The sequence below is a fragment of the Colletotrichum chrysophilum genome (genome assembly GCF_026319265.1).
Source record: "Colletotrichum chrysophilum strain AFK26 chromosome Unknown scaffold_35, whole genome shotgun sequence".
Classification (NCBI taxonomy): Eukaryota; Fungi; Ascomycota; class Sordariomycetes; order Glomerellales; family Glomerellaceae; genus Colletotrichum; species Colletotrichum chrysophilum.
This window is the reverse complement of record NW_026517322.1, coordinates 312,018-331,938: the sequence shown is the minus strand read 5'-3', so window position 1 is coordinate 331,938 and position 19,921 is coordinate 312,018. Positions and strand designations below refer to the sequence as shown.

The 19,921-nt window shown below is 54.3% G+C and overlaps 5 protein-coding genes across 5 annotated transcripts; 4 read left to right on the top strand and 1 right to left on the bottom strand.

Moving 5' to 3' along the window:
- Positions 1-1,422: 1,422 nt before the first annotated feature.
- Positions 1,423-2,049, top strand: COL26b_005328 (uncharacterized protein; the record flags this gene model as incomplete). Its single annotated transcript, XM_053178180.1, has 1 exon — positions 1,423-2,049. One exon carries the CDS (start codon positions 1,423-1,425, stop codon positions 2,047-2,049), a length of 627 nt encoding a protein of 208 aa, XP_053037955.1.
- Positions 2,050-4,862: 2,813 nt separating this feature from the next.
- Positions 4,863-6,569, top strand: COL26b_005327 (uncharacterized protein; the record flags this gene model as incomplete). The annotated part of the gene is made up of 4 exons (XM_053178179.1): positions 4,863-4,922; positions 4,985-5,545; positions 5,651-5,806; positions 5,856-6,569. The coding sequence occupies 4 exons, from the start codon at positions 4,863-4,865 to the stop codon at positions 6,567-6,569; spliced, it is 1,491 nt and encodes a 496-aa protein (XP_053037954.1).
- A 203-nt stretch (positions 6,570-6,772) lies between these two features.
- Positions 6,773-8,028, bottom strand: COL26b_005326 (uncharacterized protein; the record flags this gene model as incomplete). The annotated part of the gene is made up of 3 exons (XM_053178178.1): positions 6,773-6,793; positions 6,918-7,867; positions 7,923-8,028. 3 exons carry the CDS (start codon positions 8,026-8,028, stop codon positions 6,773-6,775), a joined length of 1,077 nt encoding a protein of 358 aa, XP_053037953.1.
- Positions 8,029-8,557: 529 nt separating this feature from the next.
- On the top strand, positions 8,558-9,974 carry COL26b_005325 (uncharacterized protein; the record flags this gene model as incomplete). The annotated part of the gene is made up of 4 exons (XM_053178177.1): positions 8,558-8,977; positions 9,034-9,247; positions 9,309-9,517; positions 9,585-9,974. The coding sequence occupies 4 exons, from the start codon at positions 8,558-8,560 to the stop codon at positions 9,972-9,974; spliced, it is 1,233 nt and encodes a 410-aa protein (XP_053037952.1).
- Positions 9,975-10,968: 994 nt separating this feature from the next.
- COL26b_005324 (uncharacterized protein) lies at positions 10,969-12,649 on the top strand (the record flags this gene model as incomplete). Its single annotated transcript, XM_053178176.1, has 2 exons — positions 10,969-12,041; positions 12,094-12,649. The coding sequence occupies 2 exons, from the start codon at positions 10,969-10,971 to the stop codon at positions 12,647-12,649; spliced, it is 1,629 nt and encodes a 542-aa protein (XP_053037951.1).
- Between the last annotated feature and the right edge of the window lie 7,272 nt (positions 12,650-19,921).

The window sequence follows — 19,921 nt, the reverse complement described above, 5'->3', positions numbered from 1 at the left end:
GAGCACGCCCGCCCAGCGCGCTCGCATTCATCCAAACTTGCATCGCCCTTCCTCTCCATTCTGAAGCTGGCTGTTGGTTTTCTATTAAGCGTAGGCACTAGCAATCGCCTCAAGCTGACACCACCGGCCCCATGCTAAGTTCAAAGTCCGTGCCGAAGGTGGATCCATCACCGGCGTCCATTATTCAATGTTAGAGAACCCCGGCGGAAGTTGCTCGAACATTTGGCAGTGCTGTCTGTAATGAGACCGCTTAATGTCCTGTATCTGCGGGGCTGCATCTCCTGTGTAGTTAATTACTCCTTTGAATATGGCAGTTGAAGAAGTGACAATAATATTCATAGCGACAACGACGATAGGACTGACAACGACAACAGGAACGACAATGACGCCAGCAACGACAACGACGACACCAGCAACGACGATGACACTAGCAACGAAGAAAGTAGCAGCGACGACAACTAGGGACGACAGCTAAGGGCGGTAACTAAGGGCGGCAACTAAGGACGGCAACTAACGGTGACTCAAGACGACGGCTCAGGACGACGACAACTACGATAACAACAGCAACAACAACAGCAACAACAACAATCATAAGAAGGATACTAACGACAACGACAACGACGACGACAACGACACTGGCAGCAGCAACGACAGCAACAGCAGCGACGATGACACTGAAGTGGAGCATATGCCCACAGGATATAGAGGCGTTCTCTTCCTAAATGTCTCGCTGAAAAAGACACTGGGTTAACTTTGCAGCGGCACTCCTTCTCTTCACAGCGCTGCCATTGATTGTATTGACTCCGGCACTGAGCGAATTAGAGTCCGAGAAAGGGTGCTCGTAAAACGGATGTCGCCTATGCTGCATGCACAGTTCCACATCGAACCGAGATCTCTCTCTTGCTGAAGGAATTCTTGGCGTAGTTTAGGTCTTACGTCAGATGGTTTTCCCCCGGCCGGATCACCGGTGTCCTTCCTACCTCCCGCTATTTGTGGATCACGCATCTGTACGACGCCGGGACCCGAGGGGCAAACAGCATGGAATCAAAGCGTTGAAATGGAAGCTCGTACGAGATGTTGGTCAATGATAGGTGCCTACGGGCAGCATCGATTCCCGCCCTAGCAGGCATTACTTTTCGATGCCGAGGCTCAAATTTCGGGGTCTTGGCTCTCGGCATCACGATTCGGGGGTCTTTCAGCTGTGCATAATCCCCGGAGTTACCTCAACTTTTCCGTTGAGAGGGTGAGCCGCAGTAGAACCTGCATGTCTCTGAAACGATGCTACTTACGCCTCAATGCACTATTCCCAAGACGAATGTCGAACCGTCAATCAGATCGTCGTTAAAAAGGGACGTCCTTTACGTTGTGCCTCCCAATGCTCTCTCTCTCCTTTTGCCCTACCACCGCACCACAACCGCCAAGATGCCTTTCTTCTCCCGCAACCCCTCCGTACCCATCTTCTACCTCGATCAGGGGCCCAAGGAGAACCCGCCCGCCACGGTCCTCCTCGTCCCGGGCCTCTCGTGCGACATGCACGACTGGTCCTGGCAAGTGCCCTTCCTCCTCGCCCACAACCTCCGCGTCATTTCCATCGACCCCCGCGGGCAGGGCCGCTCCGCCGCCCCGCCTCCAACATCCCCGCACCGCCAACCACCCGGCTCCTGGCCCGGCCCCGACGGCTCCGCGTGCCCGGCGTGGCAGCGCACGTGGCACCTGCGCCGGATGCAGCAGCTCGACGACGAGGTGGCGTTCGGGCTGTGCTGGGGCGGCTGGGGCGATGCGAGCGACTCGCCGGGGCGCCGCGAGGCCAGCGTCGCGGCGAACGCCGGCCGGCTCAAGTGTCCGCGCCTGACGGTCGGCAGCGTGGACTGGTACGTCGAGACGGACCGGACGCACATGCCCAAGGGCGACGAGGCGCTGGACGAGATCGTGCTGATGGAGGGCTGGGGGCATTGGTTTCATCAGCTGAAGAGCGAGGAGTTCAATGCGACGTTGCAGGCTTGGTTGGAGAAGATTGGGGTGTTGCAGAAGGTGAAGAGTGTCGCGTAAGGGGTCCCACACCCGGTGGACAACATCCCGCCGTGGTGCGGCCGGCAGGTGTGCGGTATGTGTTGGTTGGAGTGGTGGTGTTGAGGCCAGGGACGAACATGTGCCGGCAGCGGCAGAGGAAAATTGTTACAGATGGTAGATGTAGCAGTTCGGCCCTGTTTCTCTGTTGATTCATTTAACCTTAAGTGATTGATTCGTTGCCTCAAAGCAAAGCGCGGATCGATCCAACGAGAATGCATCTCTTGATGCTGAGGCTGGCAGGCTGTGATGCACCCAAGAGTCGTGAGTGTGTTTGATAAAGTTGGCACGGCAGTTGAGATGTCCCTCAGAAAGAAGAGACACCCGAGGCCCTCGGGAGATCGGATGAATGAAAGAGACCCCCTGGGGGCTGGGGTGGTGGTGGGAAGGCCAAGGCCGCGATAGCCTTCAGCCCTGTCCGCAGCGCCGACGAACGCCGCCGCGACGGACGGCCGGCGGGTTGGCGTCCATCCGCCGCAGTGCAGCGGATGGCATTGGAGTTTCACGGGGGCGAGAGCGCACCCGACTGTGCCGAGCGCAGGATGCTCATTTGCTATTTGCCGGGGGATGCCTCAAGAGAACAGAAACTAAACGCCGACGGAGCTGACACGTTGGCAGGCGTTGGCGTGTGCGATAAGGTTCGTCGTGCGATGGCCGTTCATCGCAGCAGGTTCGGCAACGGACGAGCAAGGCGTCGATTGCCAGCTTCACCAGTGTGTGTGTGTGTTCTTTCACCCCGCAATCTGTCTGGCCTGTGCCGTCGGCGGCGGCGACGGCGTTTGGGGTGAGGCAGAGGCGAGGTGGAGGGGGATGAGGGGGAGGGGCCGAGGAGCGCGGCAAGGTGCGGCAATGAAGATCAACGGCAAGGCGCCGGGCGGCGGTGCAGGAGCCATGCCTCGCCTTCGTATCGTATACGTCGGCCATTGAAGGGCGCGTCTCGCAGGGTGGTCTTGGCCTTGATACTGGCTCTGTGTGCGGCGGCGGCAAGAGCAGTGTGGCGTTGGGCGAGACCGACGGTACGGGTGCCGTCCGAAATGCCGTCGTGAAGTTTGAAGAGTGCCGTCCGCCTTCTTCCGTGCCGCGCCTGAGGTCTTGGGACGTCTGAGCTTTCTTGGGGGCAGCGAGGGTGAAGCCTGGAGAGTCGGCGATAGTTGTGGTAACCGGTTCGTCGTCGGATCCAAGCTCTTCCTCGTTGCCCCCCTCCTGATGCAACGGCATCTATCTTCCCCCACCAGAGCTCGGGGCGTGAGGGGCTCCCTGACGTCAGGCCCATAACGGTACGGCGCATGCGATCGTGATGGTGGTGACGAAAAGGCGTCAGTGACGCGAGAGACGCCGCACGGCAGGAGTCGTGTTCGAGGTTTAACCACAGGTTTGTGAATAAGGCAGACGAGCCAAATCCCAGCTGGGATGAAAAGAGCGCGGCAAGCCAGCAGATCTCGATGGTTTGCAGGTGAAGGAGGAATAAGGTAGTTGTTCATCCATGAATTTAGCATGTGTCGGGGCTGGATGTAAGCTACCTGCCTAACCTTCATCCTCTATCCTGATTTATCCCATGCATTGCGGCGCATCTAGGCTTCCCGGGTCATATGATATCAAAAGGTTGGCGATTAGTGTGATCCAAAGCATAGATAGCCCTACCCGCCCAACGACAGGAGCGGGTTGTGTGTCTGCCAAGACCTGCTATCACAGTCAACTGAAGACAAGACATAAACCGTTCCGTGCTGCGGCGGTCCGCACGCCCCCCGGCCCCCTCCTCCGTGGCAACCGAAGACAATGGACGCGGGGTTGGGGTTTATGTCCGTCCTGTCAGTGGCCACGCAGACATCCAACGGCCGAAGGCAGGCATTGTTGGGGGCCATGCAGCAGCTGCGTGGGTTGGCGGTAGATCTTCAGGGTCCAGCGCCACGCAGTGAGTGCCGGAGAACACGGGCCAAGAGGGGGAGCAGAAATGTGATGGGCGCGACATGCCCGAACCCTGAAAGGACGGGCAGAATTTATGGTGTCGTCTGTGCGAGTTAAGCCTCATGTCCGAGTCTGGGCCGCGAGTTTCAATCGCAAACTCAGCGCGAACGTCGCTCGTCTTCGGACTAGTTTGGGCGCTTCCAGTTGTTGCGTTTGGCTTGTCGATGAACCGGGACGAATAGTCTTCATGTTAGCTAGTAGCTTAAACGATTTGTGTAGGTCTCAGCCTCGGGGGATGTTCCGTGTGTGACGTATGTCTCTCGTAGAATTGTGTCCCCAAAAATACTGAGTAGATGAAATTAAATGGAGATAATTTCACCAATCGCGCTGTAGTTGGGACCGAATACGCGCGCGTTCAGCAGACATATGCCGCACTACATAGACGACCACCTGCGCCGACGACAGTGCTCGCGTTTTAGAATTCGAGCGGTCGCTGTCCAAAAGGTCCAAGTGACGTCTCACTCTCTGCCGCCACCGGAAGGACGTTCGGTCATTTAAGCTTTGTCCTAGCATTCGAGCACCGAGGTTCCCTTTGCCTTGCCTTGCCGTGGGGTTGCCGCATGCGCCTATTATCCCTAGCTTAGCTCGTCGCGCTGAACATGGAACATGCCGTCTTGGGGGAGCTTCGAGGATCCTGAACTGGGATTAGCCCATGCACACTAGCCATTCTCCAAGTTTCTGCCATTGGGGAAGGGGCATGCTCCTACAATACATAGCTCTCGGAGCTGCCTCCTGTCAATGAATTCGGCCTCTGCAGAGGAAGGTGATGAGTGTAGCGTCGCTCGAATGTCGGCCTCGTATCTTTGCAGTATTGACACGACCTAGCCGTTATGGCCAGTCTGGCCGGGCCAATTCAAGGCCAGGCGCGAGCTGATGAGAAGCGTGGAAAGGTATGCAGTGTTTCTATGTCTCCCCCCTTTTGCGGTACAGGTCACTGACCAAGTTACAACAGCGCGACACGCAAAAGTCACGACGCGCGTTGTTTTCCGTCTCTCAACACCGAAAGTCGCCTGGATACCCGACATCATGGGCTTCGAGGTGGAAGCATCGCCAGCAGACCCCCGCGATACCGCGAATCGGCGGCGGTAGCCCCAGATGCGGAACACCGACTAATACACCGCTTGCGCTCGTCCGGCAGCAGCACGGGCTGATCACGCCAGACGATGAATCAGAACCAGAAGTTGTACTCCCCCAAACGATCCAGATCGGCCCCGAAGTGTACACGCTGAGCCGGTTCTACGCGAACTACGCGACGACCGCCAGCATCGTCTTCTTCAACCAGCTCCCCGACCACTACAAGAGCGACCTTTCCGAGGCTAGCCATACTCGACATGCCACACATGCGGTGGCACTAGCTAGCGCCGCACGCCAGCTGCATCAGCCTGGTCTGATGCTGGAAGCGCGGCAACATTATGGGAAGGCGATTGGAACGTTGAACCAGGCACTGAGGGATCCTGTACGAGCTAGGGATGATGGAAACCTGGTAACAATGTTTCTCTTCGGAATGTTTGAGGTAAGTTGGGCCATTCCCTTTAAAAGCGGGTAGCTGTTTGCAAGTCCATTGAGAAAACGTCTGCGACACTTTTTTTTGGGAATCTTCACAGCTAAGAAAACATAGGTCATTGTCGGCAAACGAAGCCCAAAAGCCATTGATCTCGAGAACAATGTGTTCCCGCATGGCACCGGGGGCTTGCAACTATTCAAGTTCCGTGCCGAGCAGGGACTCACAAATGAAGTTGACAGAGGCTGCTTTTTGTTCTTCTGTCACGCTGCTGTAAGACACCTCCCCCTGGCTGGAACCACATCCACTAACATTAAGACAGTTAATGGAAATGTTTATTCAACGAGAGCACCTAACGGGAATCTGGTCAGTGCTGGAAGAAGTCGACACGCCATGGGGCAAGGGCCCTGTTCTAGAGCCTCTTGTGCGCCAGGTGGTTGACTTCAAGAAAGCTTTTGACTTCAAAATGCAGGTGCAAGGGTATGTGTCGAAGCTCACTGCAGAGCCAGCTGAGGACTTGACGGAACTGGTGAAAAGCGGCATCAGTCTAAGTAATGACCTCGAGGCTGCCGTCACTCTGCTCGGCTTTTCGGGTGCCTCTTCATTTTCAGGACAACCACAGCGGGTTTTCAACGGCCTCTTCACCCTATCAAGCGATGTCTCAGTCGCACTTGCACGGAGTCATTACCGATGCCTGAAAATTTTCATGTTGGAAAGAATCCTTGATTTGAAAGGCATTTTGAAGGAGGCCCCGGTCAAGATCGATGCGGAGGTAGGGAAAATGCCGAGCTGGTCTGACGGAGTCGCGGTTGTCGAAGAGGTTCTCGACGACATCCGCGCAGTGTTCGGGCTGGACGGAAAGGAAGCGCCGGCGGACGGACTTCCGTACCGCACGATGACGATGTTCTGGCCCATGGTGCTGGTCCGCACGTCATGCTTTGCGGGTCCTCATAACGGGCGCTGGGTTGCGGAGAGGATGTTGGAGTTGACGTCTGAGGCAGGGTTTGGCCTGGGAGTCGAGGCGGCCAACCTCTGAGCCACTGCCGGCACGGAGCGGACAAATGCTCCGTTGGTCGATGCGTAAATAATCTCTGGATTGCAAAGGGAAAATTGGAAATTGGTCTATATCTGGACAAGGGCGTACTAGCTGATAACGGGAACCATGATGAGAGCCTTTGATGGGGCCAGGGAAGAATTCGAAGATACCACGTTCATAGGACAATGCTGAAATCTCAACCTTTAAACCATATACAGAAGAACCTGAAAAGAACAGCCTCAGAATGCGTAGAGATTTAAAATACAATTCTCGTCAATGTATTTCCTAGCAATCTGGCCCTTGAGGTGGCCTACTGGCTGCCATATTACACTGTCTGAATAGACGAACCTCGTTCTCTGCAAAAGCTCCTACAATGGAATGCATAACACCGTGGTTGTTGAAGAGAACGAGATCGCCCTCCTCCCAATCATGGGGATACACATACTGCGGGCTGATAGCTGGTCTCTGCAGCCTGTAAATCAACTTCCGCACCTCTTTCAAGTCATCCATGACGGTCCCGTCTTTGAGATGGATCCTTCGCGCAGGCGTCGGGTATACCATCATGGCAAACTTCCCTGTCACCGGGTTCTTCCACGCCATCGGGTACTTTCGAATCTTCTCCTGATCAATCTCAGGCAGCTGGTCTTCGGATAGCTCCAGGCCTTCCGAAAAGAGCCCCAGCCCGTTTGACCGCGCCTTGGCCTTACTCATCCAGATGTACGGATGCGGGCCATACTCGACGAAGCTGGACTTGACGAATTCCTGATCCTCCTCCGACAGCAATTCAAACATGCGGTATCCACTAATGAAAGCTGTCGTTCCCAAAGGCACCTCGAGCTCGTCCCCGGTCCCGTCGTCGTACCGACAGATCTGCCGCCGCCCCTTGGGCACCTTACACGCGAAAAGCGACGTTACGAGCGGCGGGTCCAGATCATACATAGCAGAGTCAATGTGCCACCGGTAAAAGTGCGTAAAGTCATGGTCCTCGGCCTCCGGCACGGGGTGCTTGTGGAACGTCCTGTGATGCGGGTGGGTGAGCTTCAGGTCCGTGAGCCCCTCGAACGCGGCAACGGCGCCGTGGCCGATGACCTGCACTTGCGGCTGGGACGGCAGCGTCGTGAGGTCTTTGTGGAGAACGCTGCGCTTGTCGATGCGGGCGCCGTGGCTGTAGGTGCTGGCGTCCGGGTCGAAGCGGCGGGTGAGTTCGTACTGGGCTTTTGGGGAGAGGTTGTGCTGGTTTTTGATCAGGACGACATTGTTGGTATAGAGGGCTTCTCTGATGACTTTGAAGCTTTCATCTACATTTTGTTATAATTAGCTTGGATGTTGAACTTCTGATTGTAGGTGTATTACCATCAATATGTTCAAGGTCAATCCCAGAAAGCTCGGCGCCGAAATCGACTGCCGATTGCTCAAACGGCTTTGGAAGCGCTGAGACCTGGTACTCGACGGCTGCCATGATGTAAAGAGATGGAGAGTAAAGAGTTTGTAATCGAAAGAGTGAGAATGGCCACTTAGTAAATTGTTTGGGTCTTGTTGCTGTATATATATCCAGGCGCAAAGCTTCGTTCAGTAAGTTGCATCTGGGTGATGCGGGTGAGTTGCATGAGCTCGCCCGCGCCTCTGTGCGCCCGGAGATAATTGACGGGAACAATGTTTGGGCTGTTTCTATGGCGTGCGGGTGAGATCAAGAACTCGCCCGCATGCCCCTCGTCACTTGCCCAATCAGGAACGGCGACAATCCGATTACTACGCGTCACTGCGTGTTACACGACAGGAGAAGCACAAACCTCGTGGTGCGGATGAGTGAGTCCGACTCACCCGCTCCGAATTGGGAGAAAAGTTAACGTCGTCGATGTCAGGGCGAGAGCGATTGGCTATAAGTTCATGCAATTACCCGGGTAATACAAGGCTCATCAACTCTCCTATTCAGCCAGTTCAACTTACTAGCCTTGTTACTTTCCATATTCCCAATCTTATACTTCAAAATGGGCTGTCTCAACTCTTCATCTCAGGGTCTCTCTTTTACAGAGCTCCCGACCTCTCTTCGCGAGTCTTCTCTCATTGGTGCCGAAGTCCACCTGCCTTCATCAATGAACCTCCTGGACACAGACGCCTTGTCAAAGGAAGACATTGCCACCTTCAGGAAAGCGCTGTTCGAGAACCAAGTCGTCGTTATCAAGAACCAGAGGGGCATCTCGCCCGAGACTCTGCCCAAGTTGACCAAAATCTTCGATCCGACGGCAACTGATATCCATTCCGCCGGCGAGAAGGCCGTCAGTGACCCGAGGAATATCCTCTCGGCATACAAGGCGGGAAGAATCCCCAGGGCGCCGCAAGTGGGCATTATTGGGAGCGGCAGGTTCCGGAACTACGAAGGAGTTGATGAGTTGGAGGTTATTCACCTGGTATGCCCCTAGCCCAGTAAGTGTTATTGATAATTTGAAGTAACAATCGCGACTAGGATCACACTTTGTTCCATGAGAAGCCTCTGTCAGAACAGGAGCTCAGCGATGGATACACCCGTCCGTACCGGTGGCACATGGACACTCCCTTCTATCAGCGTTTGCCCGGAGAAGTCACGGTCCTCCACGTAGTGAAGGTGCCGAACCTGCCTGATCAGAAGCTCAAGTTCCCAGACGGCAAAGAAAAGAGTATCGCTGCTGGAGCTACAGCTTGTAAGCCATGGCTGTCTCAATTTTCGTATGTTGAAAACGTCTGACTGACCTTGTCCACAAGTTTTCTCCGGCGCACGAGCATTCCAATTGCTCACACCGGCCGAGCAAGAATTCGCTCTCAACACGACTGTAACATATGCTCCTCAGGCCTATGAATACATCCGACAATGCAAGGCGACAGAAGACGGCCTTTCAATCCCCACAATGGGCAAAGAAGTGCCTATCGAACAGCTCTCCGAATGGTCTTGGGAAAACGTGGCCGAGCATCCTGTAAGTACTATCCCACCAATCCCCCGCTATGGTCCCTCTCTCCGTACTGGTCCTAACCATTCCCCAGATGGTCTGGCGCAACCCCCTCAACCCCGACCGCCCTTTCCTCCAGGTCCACGGCTGCTGCGTCTTCAAGCTGACCACCCGGGATCCGGCGACCGGCGCGGTGGTCTCAGTCGTAGACGACGTCGCCAAGGTCCGCGAGATCGTCTACGGCTTCCAGAAGCGGATCTGGGCGGCGGAGAACATCTACGCGCACCGCTGGGAGGAGGGCGACGTCGTGATCTTCCACAACCGCGGCGTAATGCACAGCATCACGGGGCAGCTGGCGCAGTATAAGGAGGACGAGGAGAAGAAGAGGCTGATGTGGCAGTGTACGATGACGAGCGGCACGGCCCCGCAACCGTTTAGGAAAGTGCCCGGGGTTGTTGAGACTGGGTTCGCCAAGGCGGCTTGAGCGGCACGATAGCGATACTGATAGTCCGAATGTGAATCACAACAGGATGTCTTTTTTGTTGAAATTTGACCTCCTCAGGATCTCCAGTTCCTGTATTCAAAATGGGAGCATCCCAAATAGACGTAAGAAGTTCGCAACGTCTACGGCTAAGATTAAGATCAAACACATCATCACGCGGGTACGCGCCCACCACATCACTATATTAATTATTCAATGCAATACACTTCATGAATACTATTTAGCATAAAACGATTACCCTTCAATGAATCCAGCGAATCGTTTCGAATTCTTTCTTGTCTGTTTAGCGTAAAGGACTAGCTCGATTATGTAATCGAGATAAGTCCTTTTCAGCTAAGCATATCTGAGTTCCCCAAACTTCTCGGACTTCACTCTGCGGAAACCAATCTAGTAATCAGTAACTCGTGCACCAAAAGCAAGACAGCCCCACAATCTTATGCTTATTCACCGGCATTTGCGGGGCTGGTTGGATCTCAAATAATGTCAGTCCGCTTGTCACAGCGTCAATCTCTTGCGTGTCGCGGTCAGTTTCTCACCCCCAGCCAAGTTAACTCAGCACCCTTAACTAACGTGGGACGACCACTCAGAGTGTACAAGAAAGAAGAGAAAGTGCAACAAAGAGATCCCCTGCGCGAGATGCAACCGTCTGGGCCTCCATTGCGAGCGTGAAGTCATCCATCTGAGGCGCGATGCAGTTCGCCACGGTGCCGAGATTGGGTTCCTCGAGACTCTACGCAACACACTTCAGAGCACCACCGATCCCGCCACTACGGTGAGGAGGGCGGCCGATCTGGTGGCGTCTAGACTTGAAGCTCTACGATCTAGTCCGGGACAAGCCAGCGAGGGTACTTTTCAGACAACAGCAAATCTCGTCGAGTCTGGGAGTGCTGCCCGAGATGACGATTCAGGGCAGGACGACGCAGCAACCTCCCGTTCTAGAGTCCGCGGCTCGCTCACAGTCACTGCGTTAGAGCACATGGCCTGGGGCAGAAGCTACGGAAACTGTTATCCTCACTTACACTGCACCTGCCACCAAAGGCGGAACCTCACCAGCGCTTCCTCAACATCTCTTTCGGGATCACCCGCCTACCCAATTCCATCCCTCTCCCTCCTCCCCGAGCGAAGCACCGCCGAGGTCCTCATCTCATTTCATCTAGAGCACATCGCATGGCACCACAACTCCCTGCACTGCCCAACCTTCCTGCGGCAGTGCACCACCTTCTGGGACACCGGCACATATGACCAGCCGACGTGGCTCGCGCTCTACAGCGCGGTGCTCGCCGCGTCGCTGCTGAGCTGGCAGAACAGCTGGAAGCACCGCGACGCGTTCCCCCTTACCCTACCGGCGGGATGCTCGCCGCTGGATTTGTTCAACTTCATGGTCGACACACTCTACCAGGCGCACTTCCTTCAGAACGTGTCACTCTACTCTGTTCAGGCCATCGTCATCTCGACTGAAGTGGCTCACAACCTGGGCCTCAGCCAGCTGAACGCCACCCTATTCAGCGCCGCGATCCGGATGGCCGAGTGCTTGGGCATACACAAGATCACAGACGGCAGCAACCTCGACTTGCAGACACCAGAGGAGATATGGGAAGATACCCTGCAGAGAGAAGTCGGACGAAGGGTGTGGCTTCAGATGGTCATCCAAGACCACTTTGCGATCCCCTTCACCGACTCGTATGGCATCAACCCCGCCCAATACTCGACCTCCCTCCCGAGAAACGCCGACGACGCGGACTTGGCCGATGCCCCGGAGACGACACTGACGGTGAGCACGTATACACGTGTGCTGGGCGGTATCGCGCGGCTGATGCCGGAGCTGGCGGACGGCATGGGGCCGTTGAGGGCGCAGAAGCCGGCGAGGGAGCAGTATGCCCACGTCCTGAGGATGGACCAGAAGATGAGGGAGCAGGTGCAGTCGATACCGCGGTTTCTTCTTCAGAAAGATGAGGTGCTGGAGGGCGAGTGCGCGTGGCTTGGTGTTGCGCGGCAGAGTCTTGCCATTACAGCAGCTGAAAAGGTTTGGATCATCAAATTTTCCAAAAGGTATTGAACCGGAGGCTAACCAAAATCCGACAAAGATTGTCATGATACACAGGCCATTCCTCTTCCTCTCATTCCAATCAGAAGCCTACGTCCACACGCGCCGCACCTGCGTCGCAGCAGCAGTGACCATCCTCCGCGAACACAAAAGCATCGTGGAGTCAGGCGAGGTCTCCCTCTGGACACACGTCGCATTCAGCATCACCGCCGCCATCATCCTCTCCTTCGAGGTGATTTGCGACCAGAGCAAGGAGAGAGACACCCGGCAGGAAGGGTACCTCGACGCCATCCGTGATGCGCGAGAGCATCTCCTGGGCCGGACGACGAACGATGTTCTAGCGCACCGCGGGGTGGTGCTGATTGATGCTATCTTCTCCGAGGTGGGGGGCATGGAGTCATTCTCGGACCGGACGCTTGCTGCGAGACCTGATGCGATCAACTTTGAAGAGATTGCGGCTAGATTCAAGACGGATTGGTTTGTGCTTGATTCTACGGCGGCTAGTCTTGGGCAGTTTGATGTTGCCGAGGAGCACTGGGCCATGTCTGCGAATCCCTCTGAGGATTTTGATGAATGGTTCCAGCAAATCTTTCACTCGAACATAGTTGAATAGGCAAGTTGTTTCTCATCAGAGATCAAGGACTGTGAATTGCCGATCTTTCTCCAGCAATCTGGAATCACTCATTTTCTCCCTATTTCTTAACTTGCTAACCGACGAAGACCCGGTATTAAACTGTGCCAGGTGTTGATTGACACTGAGAGATACTCGGCTCCTTGAATGCGCATCGTTGGCAGTGGCCTCTACTAGGATGCTGTTATTGAGTTGGTCGGCTGCAGCCCGGTGCAAACAACGTGGTGGAAAGAGGAAAGATGTGATCAAGTAATGTGACAGACCGAGATGAGCACACATTGGTTGCGACGAAATAGGCAACAGTTGAGGGAGCTGTTGGTCGAGTTGCGGCCGTAACCCCCTGACAGCAAACACCGCATGGTGGCCCGTTCGATGGAGTTGGGGACATGGCGTGAGATTGGTTCTGGATCTGGGGAGACCTTGTTCAACGTCCAAGGGACTGACAACTCCGATCACAATGATTGGTGGGTTGTTGGATGCGAAGACGTGAACGATGATGTTTGCTTACCTGCATGGTGATCTTTGAATGGGTATTCGTGGACATTTGGGATCTCGGATCCAAAACAAGACAAGGTCTTGTTGTGAATGATCCTGGTGTTTGCTTCGGCACGGCATCCGACAATGAACTTGATATCGAGTCCGATTTCTTCTTCAGACCGATTGCAGCTCTGCATGGCGCGAATGCCTCGATCAAAGCAGCTGTTTCCCTTGTTCTAAAACCGAGGCGTCAGGGCTTGCTCGTCTCGATGTGATAACCCTGCTTGCTTCACACATTTCTACGGCCGAATTCATAGGTACTCCTTATTGGCCGGCCTGACGAGCTGCACCTAGGCTGCTTGCATTCGCATAGCTCACGGTGCGCTGCGTTGATTGGTTCGCTCCTCGTATGCGTGCTACGACATAGTGTTTCCGAGCGATGACTTTGAAATTGGCCCGAGGGCAAGAACGAGACACGGAAGTGTCAGTCTGTTAACGACGAAATGATTCGATGGTACCCGACAGCCAAGGGGGAATTTCTGCGGTTCTGGGAATCGTTTGGAGACTTCCCGAGGATTCAGTTGGTACGGTACCGGCTTTTTCTTTTTGGCGTTTGAATTTTGAGCTGGCAAAAATGGTATTGGAGTCATTGGAGGGGGCAAACAACGTAAAGAACGAATGTGATTCGCAGATGCAGCGTGACAAGCAGCATTACGGATTTGGCGCTGGGCCTGTTGGGAGGGCTCGCTATGTGTTTGCTTGTGCCGCTGTGCCGCCTTCTCGCTTTTCTCCAGATTCTCCGCGGATCAGAAGCTGTCGCCGCGGCTTGGTGGCGGCAGGCAGTTTGCTGGTGTTGTCTTTTGTTGGGCAGTGGATAGTCGTTTCCCGCCCCGGTCCATCGCATCCTTCATCTCCACGCCGTCCCATTCGGTGCACAGTACAAGCAAGGCAAGACAATGCAGCCTTAGCCACCACGTTGGAGGCTTGCAACGGTAGTGGGGTGCATCGCATCTGCCAGGCTCTCAGTTCTCATTTCGCAGGAGACTTGGGTGCTTGGCAGCCGCGACAGCTGACGAGACAAGGAGACGGGGATTCTGGGGTCCTGGGGATGTCGACACCGCTAGGTAGGGGGTCGATCGGTGCATGTTTCTTTTGCTCCAGGGTCCACGTCGTCTGCATCTCGATTATTGGGGCGGGTCGATCGTTGACGATGGGTCGAATCCTCTTCGCATTTTTGCTGCTCCATCCGTCTTGGAGGCCCTCGTGTCGGCCTTACAGCTTCAATCTGACCGACAAAGCGGCGGGTTGCGTCGTTGGGATGCAAGATGGAAAGGAGCATCAGGCATGCGGCAACACCTCAGCCATGATGATGGCCGGAGAGAGAGAAGTCTTGGAACTGGCGGTCAGCGCAAACTGTTCATTGGATGATGGTCATGGAGGCACACCACACCTCACCTCACCTCCAGCATTGTGGCGCTTCAAGTGAGGCAGTCCGGAGAAAGGCAAAGCTGGGGGCATACCGAACGATCGAGGCAAGAAGCAGGCCAAACGGAGCAGCTTCCACTTGTTGTGTGACGTCCCTGCCCTACCCCTACCCTTTGGCTTCTCCCTCCTGCAGTCGCGTCCCTCTCAGCCAAGTGTCGGTTGCATCCAATTGCTCCTTCCACGACGGACGCTTCTTTGACCCCCACCCCAGACTTCATGTGGAAGTAGCACCTCCTCCATCTCCTCCTCACCTCAGATCCCGTCCTTCACCATAGTGCGGAAGATGTTGCCCGGTTCCTTCCTCCCACCTTCACGGCCCCCGCTGTCATCATCGTCATCCGAGGAAACGGGAATGGTCCCGTCAGCAATCAGACGAAGTGCGACTTCTGCGTCTGATGCTCTGTTGCTCGTCTGATGCTCTGTTGCTCGTCTGATGGACACATTCATCTCGTCTGGATTGACATGGAGGAATTCGGCTGCCTGCTATGACCTACACACTGTCAATGGGGAATACCTTGCCCATCCTTTATTCTTATCGAGTGCGGTTCCACAGCCATTTCCCTTCAGTAAGCCACAGTGTTTGTTTGTTCATTCTGTTCATCCAAGGACCAAGGGCCAAGGGCCAGCCAACAACCGTCGCCCAGCCCTGCCGAGCGCCCCCAGACAGACAGACCATGCATGGGATCTGCAGATGCAACAACGCAAATATCTGACCAGACTCGCCTTACAGTGCGGCTGTGATGCTTGAGATACCTTGCCTTTCTTTGCCTTGTCCAGCATTGGTTCTCCTGCGTGACTGCTGTGCCGCCTTTTCCAAGACTCATTCCCCCTCTTCGTCCTTCCTTCCCGGCCTGTGACAGTCGTGGTCCACCAGGTCTTTCCCTCCAGGCCGAGACTCGAGCAACAACCACCGTCCTTCCTTCCTTCCTTCCCTCCCCGCGATATTCGCACCCAGCCTTACCATCTTGAGGTGGCAGTTGCGCCTCTCCGCCCCTCTCCTTCCCCATCCCATGGCACCGCCTGCCTCCCTCGTCCCTCGTCCCGTCTCCACGAGTCCACCTGCCCGCTCCTTCCCTCATGGTCCACAGTGTCCTATTTCGACTTCATCTCTTGGCCATTGCCTCCTGGCGCCTACCCCTGGCCAGCGGCTTCCTCCCATTTACATAGCAAGCATCATTCGGCCGTTGCCTCCTCGTGTTGAAATCTAGACCTTACCATTTTCAACCCCAGATTGTTGCCAACGCCAGTACCCAATTCAGAAAGTGCACTGCTCTTGAATATCCGAAGCCCCGGCACCTTCCTCTTCTTCCTTGCCGGCTTCATCTGCTTGCAGCCTCCTGTACTTTCTAGCAACCATCTTTCTACTTCTCCTCCACGTCCTCCTCCACCACAACCAGACTCCAGACGAACCCTCCTCCACCATCACGACCCATGCAACGTCTGCTTCACACCTTCTCGGCCGTGTAACCGCGCCGCACTTGGCCTCTCTCCAGCACCACGGTCTGTCATGCAGCTGCTCGATCCCATGTGGCTACCAGCCTGGGCTGCCTGAGATTAATACACGACCTCGCCTACCACCTGTCGATCTTATTTCGACCGCTCGTTCCTCGACCAGCTCGAAGCCAAAGATCAACAGCGCGCTCCTACTCACGCTTCTCCCTACTTTGCGTTGCAGTGGCCAGTGGATCGTCGCACAAAGCTGCCGTCCAGCAACACGGCATCTCGCTCGGGCTCCGAGCCATCGAGGCCTGCCACTTCGTTTCAACACACTTCTCCGTGGCCTGTCCATCCAGAGTGTCCAAGTTCTTTGTTCCGCCCGTGTTTCCTGTACCACAACTGTCATTACTTCTTTCTTTCCCTCGTGTTTCGGCCCTATCCGACATACATCAGGGGCCCTCGAGTCGCGACCATCCGGCTTGCATTTCAGCCTCCAGCATCCGGTTCCAAGTACGCCTGCCGCTCTGCTCATTATGCGTCCTGGCGTGGAGGACAGAAAAGACTCCCATGCTGACCACTTCACGCAGGCGACTCGTCGACTCGTCAACTCGTTCCGACCATCTCACACTCATCAAAGGTCCAAGCCCAACCTCCATATTGAGCCGACCAACGAGTATGGGAGACAGCCACGGCGCTCCCGTCGCAAGGGCGACTTCGGATTCCCTATCCCAAGAGCAAATCGACATCGTCATCGCCCTCGAAAGAGTCGGGGCTTCGTTGTCATTGGTCGGCGTCACCTTGATATTCATCACCTACTACGCCTTCAAGCGTCTTCGGACAGTCCCCAATCTCTTCATCCTTATGGCTTCAATCGCGAACGTTGGTGCAAGTGTTGCCTGTGCAATGGGGTACGACGGTCTTCGTGCCGGCGAAACCTCCGCCTTGTGCCAGCTTCAGGGTTTCCTGCTTGAAATGTTGGTTTGCCCTCACGACATTCCCTCGCGTTGTCACCACTAACATCCACTTCCACAGGTTCATGCAATCGGATCCTTGGTGGTCTTTTGCTATGGCCATCAACGTCTTCCTTGTTTTCTTCGCCGGCGCAAACCCTTCTTCATTCCGCAAACACCTCTGGGTTTACTGTTTTGTCTGTTTCGGCATTCCTTTGATTCCTGCTCTCTCTCTTCTTCTCCTCAGGCCCGACGGGCCAGACGACTTGATCTACGGCGATTCCACAGTAAGTCCAGGTTCCTCGAGATCAAAGGGCATGTCTAACGTGGCTCAGCTTTGGTGCTGGATCAACAACAAATGGAGCGTCCTTCGCATTTACACCTACTACATACCTATTTGGTGCTGCATCTTCGGCTCTTGTGTCATTTACTTTGCCGTCGGCTACCATGTATTCCATCAACGCAACCAACTCCGAAACTTGACCTTTAGCAACCCGGCTAGAGACAACAAAGATCTCTCCTGCTCGGATGAACGAGACTCTGCAGAAAAGGTAGCTCACTGTCACTAACTCCCAGTGATTGGCCTTTTGTTGACACACATCAGAATCTCACAAGTCGCACCGAGTTCTACGGCACCGCTATGACGGAGATACAAATAACTACCGTCACCCCAAGACCTTGGACACCACCAGCGATCCCTCAGTCGGCAATGACACCAGACTTGCCTTCCAATCAGCAAACTCGACACGAGCGCTCATGGCGCACAAGTGACGAGCATGATGCCCCGCCAAGCAGTCCACAATTCGAAACGACGTGTACTTCAAGTCCACCCCCACCAGAACCAAGACGCTCAATCTTCCATCGCGTTAATTCCGTCAATGAGAAGTTTTCGGCTCGTCTCCGAAGCCTCGACCCTGTCAAGCTTGCATACTTACGGACGAGTTTCATCTTTGCCATTTCGGTTTTCGTTACTTGGACGCCGAGCTCCATCAACCGGGTTTACAACCTCATCAAGCCTAACGACATCAGCTTCGGCCTGAGTGTCGCGAGCGCTACGGTTCTACCGCTTCAAGGCGTGTGGAATGCTGTCATCTTCTTCATGACTACCAAGTCTACTTTCAAAGAGGAGTGGGCGGACATGAGACACCGGCAGCAAGCCCGGCGACTCCACAGCAACTGCGACAGTCGTCTTGGCGGGAGGAGGATCGAGGTTCTGAGGACCGAACACCATGACCGATTCATATGCAATCGATATGGTCATTCCAAAGCCCATGGGAGCGACCAGACTAGCGAGCTGGAGTTGACAGCACCACCGGCTGTTGGGACCGTTCGTGCCATGCGGGGGTCGTTTAGTGTATGACTCGGCTGTTGGTGTATATTGAAGGTCATGAGTCCTTCCAGGGACTCGGCCATTATTGAGGAGTCAGGATGTGTACATTGCTAATCTTCTGGGGGGTTGGGGTCAAGTCCAAAACAGCGTTGGAAGAGATACCAACAGCCATTATATTCGGGGATTTTGGAGGTTGCATATTATCCGGGCTGGCGGCGATCGAATCGCGGGGTCCATGTATTTGCTCATGAATTGGCGATGTCAACAATCCGTCGTACATAATATCAGATGCCCATGCGTATCATCTCTGTGCTTCTTCGAGTGTTCACTTACTTCTTTTGGCAAAGCAACAAGTAGGTAAACTGGCGGTGACCGAAGAAAGACATCATCGGCACGACGAGTCTGTACACTCTCTCATAGTCGAGGCTTAACTTAATGTAGCCCTTGTCGACCAGAAGATCAACACATATCAAGGCCTGCGTCTCTTCCTTGCCTAGATAATTCAAGAGACGAGTTGTGTGAGTAGCAACAGGACGTTACAAATACCAATTGAAAGTCCCGACAACGCATCAGATGCGGATTTGCTAGTTAGTTTATTTTGGATTATGTTACAAATAGCGAAAAACAACATTTATCCATGGAAGTAGTTGAGAGTAGAAGTACATCTAAACCCTCTGTTTCTGCTAATTTACGTGGTCGCAAGTTTAAAAAGTCTGTGTTTTTGTCTCATTCAAGGATGAACTCCTTTCCCTATCTTACATGTTTTCTATCCGAGCTCTCCTTCCGCGTTAGCAAACAGCTGGTATTACCACAATATGGGCACTTTAGTCATCTGTATTTCAGCACAAGAGAAAGATTTCTATTTGGTTAGAGCAAGTATTCTTAGCTGCTGAGAGAAAAAGAGACAGAAAAGGCAAAAGTTGCGCGCCTGCGTGTTCACGCGCGGCGGATTCGAAACTTCAACCTCGACCACCCCCATGGGGATGCATTATACCACTGCCCCAAGCAGCAAAGGCAATGAAGACTTGATAGGCGGAGTGAACAGATGACGTCTCGAATGGCGGGTCGACGGCACCGTGGGTATCTGACGGCAAAATGGTCGGCGACGATGGATGGGGCCCATCATCTCCTGCAAGCTTCTCTGTGACCTTGAAAGATGGGCTTAAATGGCAGGATATCTTTTGGCCTTAAGGTTGTTGAGGGATATTTCTCTCTCTTGAGAAAACTAGGATCGGAGTATTTCATCAAGGGTCAAGAAAAAGACAAAAACAGGGTATCTAGGACCATAAGGTGACTCACATATTAGAACTGTAGAACGACCTCAATTATGGAACCATGCGTCACACGAAGGCATGATAATTAGGGACAGAATATGTAGTGATGGAACCAAACAAGGCTCTCGGAAAAACTTGATTGTGGATTGGGAGATGTCCCTGTAGTTGATATAGGAAAAGAAAACCAGCCTGCCCGATGCACCGTAAACCCATACAAAAAACAACAAGAAAACTAATCGTTCTCTGCGCTTCGGCCTCCTCTACGAGAGAAGACATATTCATGATAAATCCAAACGCTGAT